Genomic DNA, 10082 nt, shown 5'->3' with positions numbered 1-10082 from the left:
TAAAGATGAATTTAGGATTTCAAAAAAATGGGTGCATCATTATTTTAAAAATAAGCTCTAAAAATTTATAATAACTTAACGAGCAAAAAATAATAAATTACATTATCACAAAAAAAAATATTATCAATTTATAATTATACTCGATGAGACTTCATATTTTGGCAACGATTCATAATAGCATCATTACTTACAGTTGCATATATCTTACGCTCTATCTTACAAACTAAATAACCATTATTCTTCACCAATGCTATTATATAGATCATTTTTGATGAGCTTCATTGAGGAAAATACTCTGTCCACACTTGCAATAGCAATAGTCAAAATTATGATCTAAAAAGAATTTTACCTTATGTTTGAGCCCTTGACAATGATGATTTCTCTAGATTCTCAATGAGTTGAAGTTGGAGTTTTGAAGAGGGGAGAAAAATATGAAGAGGGAAGAAAAATGTTATTGGAAAGTGGGTGTGAAGAAGAACTTTTGAGTCTTTTGACTTTAGGGCTTTTAAAGTTCAGATTTTATTTTTTCTAAAAAAAAACATGTGTTTAATTAATATAAAAAATAAAGGGCCAATTGAAGGTGCTGGCTGGATTCAAACTGAAGACCCCAGAATTGAAACCAAGTCCTCAGACCAGTGAACAATCTTCTCATTTTGAGAGTGGTTCCGCCAGCTTATATTCAATATATTCTTTAATAATTATACAAGTAATATGTCGAGTTTAGTCGAATGACTACGGGTTCCTGTGACCCAAATTTAACACATGAATTCGCCCCTGGTGATGTGAGAGACTTGAGATCAAATCTATCCTCCGTCCGGTACGCAGCCATGATCGTCATATGAAATTTGCCTAGTGCAATTTACAATTATATGCTCTCATTACTTAATTTAAAAAGGTTAACCACTCAAAATTTGTAACTAACAACAAAGGAGACTTGGAATATAAGCCACTTATGAAATGCATAACAATATTTATACATGAAGATTAACCACTTTGTTCTTATTATTGTGGGATCTGAAGTAGCTTGTGAGTTGTGAGCACCTCAACTATTCTATAGAGTACATGTTACCTCTAACTAGCATAAGTAACTTTGTCCACCAAGCCGGGCAAAATGATTTTAAAAAATCACCTAGTATTTTGTCTCTATTGTAATTTGTCCCTGCTCTCCCATGATTTTCACACGATGCATTAACAGAGAGATCACATCCCTAGCTTTGAAGGTCAACCACTTTAACACAGCATGCAGTAACAACAACGGAGAGAAAAATAGAAAGAAAAATAGGGGGAGGCATGCCTGGTTTATATAGTACCCCCCCCCCCCCCCCCTTTGGCAAGGTTCAGCAGGCAGCAAAAAGGTGGGCAGACAAAAGTAACATGATATATCTACTAACAATAGAGAATAGCTCTCCACAACTTAAAGCAAACATGCCTGGAACCAAATTCACTATTTTAATCAACAATTTCAAATCAACAAATTCCAAAGAAATAACACAACTTTGGCCTTCTTCCTATAAATAGCCTTTGCCATTCTTATGTAATTGGCATAAGGAATCAATGTCTTTTTTTGTACCACGTTGAGCTCATTACTTGTGTTCACATGCCCTCAGGCCAAATACTTCTGTCAAACAAGCAGTTGAGGAGGCCACAAAGAAGGACAAAACAGTGCCTGCGGCACTTCCAAGGATGCATTTCCAAGATAGTGCCATCCGAGTACACAACCACAAACCTTATTCAATTATAAAAATCCCATAATGGTTAAACTTTCTCACATTTCCCCCTCCCGTTGCTTCTTCTTTTTACGATTTTATCCCCCTTTTACCTTCTTGATGGGTTGTGACGCTTCTATTTTGCTGAACTCCAAGGGAAAAACTTGGCAGAAAAAGATGGTCCTCCTAATGTTTCTTTGCATGCATCATATGCCATTGATAATGCAAAGAAAGCAGTTGAAGCGCTTTGCCCCAGCATAGTCTCATGAAAATCTACTATAGCCTTTGCTGCGAGAGATGCAGTGGTAATAATAAGTTTCCCCTACGATAAGCAGATAGAAAACACATAAGAGGACAGCAATGCAGCAAATCAGTTTCCTTCTAATATTAATTACTCTTGAATGCTCAAAAGTGTAGATAAATGGCATAACAATTGAAAAAATCATATTCACTATAAAATGGGAGAAAATTAGTGATTCCCTATCAATTACTATTATTTCATTAAGTTATTTCTTATTTTCTGACATGGTATTACTGAAACAGGTAAATACAATCAATGCTATATACTCTACCAGCTTAATAAAGTTGATATGCTCTGGTAGGCCTTAATGGGATTTGCCTGAAGGAAGAAAAGATGGGTGAATATCAAAAGCTAGTGAAATAGCACAGCTGCCAAGTCCAGCATTCACCATATCGACTTCAACAGTTTCTCTCAGAGAGGTCTATCAATGGAAGACTTGATGGCTCTCTCAGGTGAATATGAAAGCTTCAAATCTCACATGGTCTACTCTATACTCTAGGGTTTTTCCCATTGCTCATCATGCAATAAATGGATACACAACTGTAATGCCACCTATGACATTCACACTACATTACCATCCAGCCTTTGCAGCAAGCTTGAAGGGCATATGTCCGCTGAAACCTAGGAAGACCCATGACTCCTTCATCAACCACCTTTATAATAATATATAACAAGCTAATTCTCCGGTGGAAGAGCTTGTTTTATTCAGATAAAACTTTAATTAAGTACTCCAAAAACTAAGGATATGGTTAATGATTTTGCTAGCTCAAAAGCAGATTTCTAAGAAGCGTTTTCCAATTCTATGATCAAGATGAGCAGCCTTATAGGAGGCGACGAGGTTAGAAAAATTGCAGGATAGTTAACTGAATTCAAAATTAATTCTACTTTTATCTATCATTCCCTGTAATATCTTAGTTCATTTTATGAATGTGATAATTAGAAGAAATAATGGCTCTTTTCATAAGACCTTGCTGCACTAGTCGCTTCTGTTTGACATGCACTTCACAAGTAGTTGATCACAAGTTATTTACATCAAATCCTGAACGATTACAAATTATGGGAAGGACAACAGCAAAGATTTTTAAAAATGCTATATAGTTGACAAGTAGTGGATCACTGACTTACAGTGGAAGAAGTAAAATACGTCTGCAGAACCTAATATTTGGCACCATCATGCTTGAATTCAGTTACATCAATTTTTTCTCGTCTCCGTTTGCTGTGTCCAAAACAATCTCAGCCAATTGAATGTTACCACTCAAACTAGACGTCTTGTATGATGGCATGAATGAGAACCCATCAAGAAGCTTTACACACTTCAGGCCCCATTTCACCATCAAGAATCCAATTAGGTGATGCCCGCTACACATGGTTTAAAGCAATTAGAGGAAACATTGGATCATCTATACCTCTGATGAGCTAAGTACACAAGAAAATAGTCCTTAGATGAACCTAAAGCAAGAAAAGAAGATAGAAATGTACCTTCTGTTGTGATATGTAGTAATAAAAACGGATGATGGACTACTCTGGAGTAAAAATGCCACAGTTGCAAAAAGATCATCAAAGGCTTGGGAACCATGCAAGATAGACATTTCAACATCAGTAGACAGATCCAGAAAAGAAGGAAAGAACAACATAAATAAAGATAATCCTACCACAACTGTCGTATAGGACATCAGCTCCAAGGATAATGTTTGGGCACAGACAGAAGATTTGTGTATCCCACACACCCCATGTAAGTCCATGTATCTAGAAGATAAAATTGAATAAAATACTTCAATGACAGCACGGGCAATGAGAGATATCATGCGCAAAATAAAGGCAAGAAAGAAGACCTTCATAACGCCTACGGAGGAGACATGCATAAAACCTATCACTGTTCCAAGGCATTCCGTATGCTCTTAGTTACTCAAGTAAAATGGACACAATCTAACCCTTCTACACAAAATGTGTCATTTGGAATGACAAGTTGCATATATAGCAAAAAAAAAATGCAGATTACCTTGCACTTGATATCATTTAAGTCGCACTGTCTTCTCATGTGAGTGAGCACCTGTATATCAACAGACAAACAGTTCTAGTAAGACTGATAAATATCTTGGTGCATATGTGGAAGTTCAAGGTGCTGACAAATAATTCCACAAAATGTTTGAGACATTCTTACTCAGGATAGGCACTTTCTAGCCTACCTACTAACATCTATTGTTTAGTAATTCAATGACATCAATCACCATTGCAATTTCAGATTGTTGTTCACTAATACTGAAGCAGCAGAAGAGTGAAAAGGAAGGAAAAAATGTATTAAGTGTGAATTTAACCATAGTCCTCTAGGTAAATAACTCAACATTAAACCAAGTGCATCATTTAGACTTCCTGTAGAAAGGAGGCCAGCAAATAATATTACACAACTTATAAAATATATATATATATACATAAAATACCTACTTTTACGAAGAAAACGCGGGTTCACATGCCCCATTTTAACCTATAAATTTGCCGCTGCTTGGATAAAATCTACAAGTTAAAACCCAGAACAGTCCAACAGTTTCTGTAAGCATATTACTTCGAGTTATCAATACTGTTGAGGGCACACCAGATTTTTCAAATGAGAATAAAGGCCTCAAAAAATACACCAACGCACCAAGATGGTTAAAGAATAGCTAGGCAAAAGATAGCGGAGAAAAAGAAAAGAGCTTCTCCTTTATCAATAATTCCTAATTTTGCATTCCTGCTGTGCAACATTCGATTCCCAGTTCTTGAACCCAATTTAGATTACCAGTAATATAGATATGCAACATATACATGGTTTAGAAACAGGGTTCAAACACTGTTTCAAAGGCTATGATCATATAATGAAGTTTCAATTCAGTGTGTACATTGAAAAACTACTACCAAAATCACACCTCTGATCTGTTTGAATCGTCAGTCAGCGTCACATCTGCACCCACTTTGGCAGCAACCAGCCCAGGCAACGAGGTCCCTGCCCCAAGCTGTAAACCATATGATGGATAAGAAGTAGATATAACACTAATCAGACTAAGACTAAACCACAGTACACAAAATAGGCATCAAACAAACAACAAATACTGCTAAGCTTCAATATCTATTTGCAACGAAGTCATAAAATTTTCAATAACATAAGAGCAACTGAGCAAGTAATAGAATAAAACAAATTTAGGTTCATTACCTCAACCACAGATGCGCCAGTAAAGCGCGACTTTTGTTGCCATACGTACTCGGCTAGAATAATACTGCAAGGCCATACGAACAAACCGTACTCTTCTTTCATGTTCTAGTTACATGCCAAAACGAGTTAGCTGTGTTGAGTTTTTTCTTCTTGTTTTGCTCGCTTTTGAAATTGTATATAATAGAGTTGTGAAATTAGAGAGATATAAAAGAGAGGAAATACCTCGACGATGGTGACGGAGAATCCATCGGCGGTGTCTTCGGAAATTCCGAAATGGTGGCGAGAAAAAGTAGTCATTTCTTCTTCAGCCGGAGACTTGCCCACCGGTTCGCCGTCGCCGCCGTTCACTTCCATGCCGCCGTTAGGATTCTCTGATTTGATTTTTTTACAAATTTATCCCTTTAATGTGCAACACTTTTTCTTTTCTTGGGATCGCAATGGGGCGGGCGGGAAGGGTACGGGCGGGTTTAGAGCTAGATTGGGGGGCGGGGGTTAGAGTTAAATTGAGTGGAACGGATTTAGAGTTATGGAGGGCGGGGTGGATATGGAACGCATTGAAGTAATTATTATTAAAATTAATATGGGGCGGGCACATTGTGAGTTTATAAACTTAATAGGAATTCAAAGAAAATTAAATTTTTGTAATTAATAAAAATTAAAGATATAAAATTTTATATTAAATTTTTGCTTTAATTTTAACCTTTTCTTTTTTAAAAAAAAAATTAGACAAATATTAATTAGAATAAATTAGCGATTAAGAAATAATTAGTTAAAATATTAACTAGAAATAATTTAATTAATTGTTGAGATATTAATTAGCGAAAAAAAATAAGAATTTTATTTTTCATATTAAATTGAATTAAAAAATAAAAAAAATAAAAATCTATGTGGGATAGGTCTATATGGGGCTGGGCGGGGCGGGGCGAGACGGTTTAAAATATTATGGGTTGAGCTCAACTCACCCCGCATCCCCCGCCCCGCTCCATTGCCATCCCTATTTTCTGCTGTTATATTAAAAAAAAAACTTTTATACATATTGACCTCATGGTATTTAATTTTTGCTCTTTCTATTTTAAGTGTTTAATTATTATTTTTTGATTTTTCAATTAAGAATACTTACGAAAAAAAATTCAAAATTGAGATCTTTAGCTAAAAATGAATAAATACTCCATAACAATCATTATTGGTAATCTGAACGAAATTTTAACATTTTTAATGTTCCGACTGCATCTAAAGGGCAGCCCGGTGCACTAAAGCTTCCGCTATGCCCGGAGTTCGGAGAAGGGTCTGACCATAAGGGTCTATTGTACGCAGTCTTACCTTGTATTTCTGTCAGAGGCTGTTTTCAAGGCTCGAACCCGTAACCTTCTGATCACATGACAACAACTTTATCAGTTACTCCAACTGCATTTGAAATCTATAAAAGAATTTAATAATACTCTATGAGGTCCAACATGTACAACAATACTCATTTTGCAATCTAAAAGAATTGGATTAAATTTATACGTCATACGGATAGAGACAATTTCATAATTCATACTTAATTAATGCTTATTATTAGCTAATATGAACTTTCTCTTATGAGATCATCAATTACATGAATTGAGTTACAATTCCTGTTGATTTTTTTCAAATTGGCAAAAATCTCGCTTTTCTTCGAATTTCCTTTAGAACCAGTTTGATATTACTGTTAAAAAATGTTTATTTTTAAAAGTACTTTTTAAATTGGTTTATTAGAAAAGTGCTTTTGAAAAAATAATAATTTGTGTTTGGTTAATTCATTTGAAAAGTATTTTTGATAAGCATATTGTGTTTGGCTATTCTTTTTTAAAAAGTGCTTTCGAGAGTCAAATTACGAAAAATGACAAGTAACAATGCACTTCTAATATTAAGATTATTTTATCAAAACAAATTATTTGAATATCTATTACAAAAATTTTAATTAAATTTTTATTTTTATTAAATTAAAATGTACATATTCAAATTTTTTGATCAATATTATACATAGATAAATAAAAAAAATTAAACATTGATATAATGTTAGCATAATATTTAAATATAATTAAAATATCAAGAAAAATAAATTTAAAAATTATTCCACTAACTAAATCATCACATACAAAAATTCACCACAATAATAAATAAATGTAAGAGATATATTTTGGTAAATATGTATATATGGCAAGGATAGTTTGATCTTGAAAAAAAAAAATCTGCTTCTGCTTCTACTTTTTTCAAGAAGCAGAAATATTTACCTTCTTCCCAAAAACAGAAATTTTTAGCTTCTCTCCAAAAGCAGAAAAACTGTTACTGCTTCTAATTAAAAACAGTTTTATTGATTAGTCAAACACCTTAATTTTTTCAAAAAGTGTTTTTGTCTCAAAATAAATATTTTTGACCTCCCAACAACAATGTCAAACAAGCTCTTGATCTGTGAATTAATCTGATGCACTTCTCCCTTCACATCATTTATATAAATAATTTCATCACACCAAAACTATTTTATCACATTATTGCTCAAATGAATGTCTCTATTTTTTACAATGAAAAAAATTAAATTTTGACGCGAAATATGTTGATTTCGTGATCAAATATGTTTCATAAAATTAAAATATAAAATATTCTTAAAATTATTAAAAATTTTATGAAAAATATTCAATCATGAATATTATAGAAAATTCTTTAAAGTATAAAACGTGTCAAAAATATTGTCCTTCAAAATCTTCACTCAACATAGATGTAATTCTCATAATTCAACAAACTAGCATAAAATCTAACAAAAAATTAGTTTAAAAAGAAATAGCATGAAGAGTAGTGGCATGTGAACTATACAGGTTTTGATGAGGCAAAGTGATTATTTTCGATAAGTCATTGAACAAGGAAAGAGTATCAATGTGATTTTCAAACCAACTAGGAAAAGGAAAGCTTATTTCGTTATTGCAAACCAACTAGGAAAAGGGAAGCGTATCTTGTTCCTACAGCAATTATGTCCAAATAGGAGTCAACTTTAGAATTCAAGTTCAAATAGGATTCAAGATTTTTGAGTCTATATAAACCATGGAAGGTCATACAAAGAGGAGACACATACACGAATAGAGAGCAGATTGAGGAAAAGCAATACGCATTAATCAAGAGTTATTTGTGAGGCAAGATAGAAGCTAGTTTATATTATTTTTGTTTTGAGTGTTTGTTGCAAGGAGTGACTTTAACTTCTTGTAATAGATAGAGATAGTTGAAACTAGTGATTTGTTTGTGTGTTTAGATACTAGAGTCAGTTCCTTTAATTATTAGTTGTAATCACAAAACTTTGAGCTGTAAAGGTAATGGAAGGTGTGGTTATTACTCCTTTAGCGAGGAGGTTTTCTACTAAAAGATCTTTGTGTTCTTATTACTATTTTATCGTACAAACATAATCTTGAGAGCAAAATTCCTAAGATAGTTTAAAGTATCAATTCTCTTCAATTGGTATCAAAGAAGGACTTTTCGTGAAAGGCTAAAACCTGAAAAAATCAATGGTTGCACCTTCAACTGCACAGGAAGGGTCTTCTCAGACTCGACCATCCTTATTTAATGAAAAATACTATGGATGGTGGAAGAACAGGATGATGGATCATCTTATTAGCGACAGTGTTGATCTTTGGAATGTTATGTTAGATGGACCAACTATTCCTATAAAACCATCTGCTGATGGAAAGAAACAAATACCTATGGATAGGAAATGGGATTCTATAGATAAGATTGTTATTTAGAACAATGCCAAAGCAAGAAAATTTCCTATATGTGATATAGGACCTGATGAATACAGCAGAATTTCCTCCTGTCAAAGTGCTAAACAAATTTGGAACACTCTCCAAACTGCTCATGAAGGAACTACTGCTGTTAAGAAGATAAAAATTGACAATCTGAACAGGCAATATGAACTCTTTAGAATGAAGGATGGAGAAAATATTCAAGACATGCACACCAGGTTTACAGCTATACTAAATGAAATTCACTCACTAGGTGAAGATATTTCCACTGGTAAGGCTATTTGAAAACTCCTAAGTGTGTTATCTGAATCATGGAAAAGTAAGGTAGAAGCAATCATTGAACCAAGAGATTAGACACATTGGCAATGGATGAACTCATACGAAACCTCACAACTTATGAACTAAAGAAGAGTCAAGAAAAGGACATAGGTACTAAGAGAAAAGATAAAACACTATCCCTCAAAGCAACTTGAGACACCTAATTATGAAGAAGAAAATTTGGCCCTGGTAACTAGGAAGTATCAAAAATGTTCAAAAGAGGCCAAAACTATTCAAGGAGATCCTCTAAGATTCAAGAAAAGGAAGTATAGGTATGTCATAAGTGTAGAAGTCCTAATCACTTCATAAAATTCTGCCCCTTATTGGCTATAGAACACAAGAAGGCTGCTGCAGAAAAGGTTGGACATCAAGGAAAGGAGCTCACCTTACCATCTCACAGGAGGATGACTTCACAAGAGGCTGATATAGTTGTTCAAAGAGCTTTGGCTGCCATGACAGAGAAAAGCTATGAAACTGATGATGAAGACTCTCAAAATCAGTCATTGTTAGCTATGATAGAAGCAAAAGAAGGAGACACCTTAGCTCTTATATCCATGAGCGATTCTGATAGTGAAGAGTAAAAAGAGAAGACTAAAACTGAAGCACCTACTATCACAGATGAAGAGGTATCCAACAACAAAACTACTCATGAAATAGAAGAAACCTCTTTGGCCCTCATGGCAGGCTCAGACTCTAAACATGATGAACCTAAGGAAAAAGAAAAGAGGGAAGAACAAGCCTTGGTACCTAGACAGTGCGTGCTCCAGACACATGACTGGAAGTAAAGAAAATTTTCTCTCTCTCACAGACTTTCAAGGGGTGAA

The 10082-nt window shown here is 34.1% G+C and overlaps 1 protein-coding gene and 1 pseudogene across 2 annotated transcripts; one reads left to right on the top strand and one right to left on the bottom strand.

Annotated features, from left to right (window-relative positions):
* Positions 1-728: 728 nt before the first annotated feature.
* Positions 729-3107, top strand: LOC129872520 (peroxidase 64-like; annotated as a pseudogene).
* LOC129875063 (uncharacterized) lies at positions 1357-5645 on the bottom strand. 2 transcript variants are annotated; one of them, XM_055950489.1, is made up of 8 exons: positions 5414-5645; positions 5192-5296; positions 4908-4994; positions 4007-4057; positions 3660-3753; positions 3487-3571; positions 3133-3366; positions 1357-2028 (listed from the first exon to the last, which is right to left on the bottom strand). In XM_055950489.1, exons 1-7 carry the CDS (start codon positions 5543-5545, stop codon positions 3195-3197), a joined length of 726 nt encoding a protein of 241 aa, XP_055806464.1. In that variant the 5' UTR covers positions 5546-5645; the 3' UTR covers positions 1357-2028; positions 3133-3194. The 2 variants fall into 2 exon arrangements, with proteins under 2 accessions (XP_055806464.1, XP_055806466.1); XM_055950491.1 differs by having other exon boundaries at positions 1357-1994.
* Positions 5646-10082: the final 4437 nt, after the last annotated feature.

This window comes from Solanum dulcamara, chromosome 11, assembly GCF_947179165.1.
Source record: "Solanum dulcamara chromosome 11, daSolDulc1.2, whole genome shotgun sequence".
Lineage (NCBI taxonomy): Eukaryota > Viridiplantae > Streptophyta > Magnoliopsida > Solanales > Solanaceae > Solanum > Solanum dulcamara.
This window is presented reverse-complemented; position numbering and strand designations above follow the sequence as displayed.

Bases quoted from the DNA above. Each gene is read 5' to 3' on its own strand.
- LOC129875063 (XM_055950489.1), bottom strand. From the start codon at position 5,545: ATGGAAGTGAACGGCGGCGACGGCGAACCGGTGGGCAAGTCTCCGGCT. The intron at 4,995-5,191 runs GTAATGAACCTA...TATGGTTTACAG, and splicing joins CTGGCGCATCTGTGGTTGAG to CTTGGGGCAGGGACCTCGTT. The intron at 3,754-4,006 runs GTAATCTGCATT...TTTATCTTCTAG, and splicing joins TAAATGATATCAAGTGCAAG to ATACATGGACTTACATGGGG.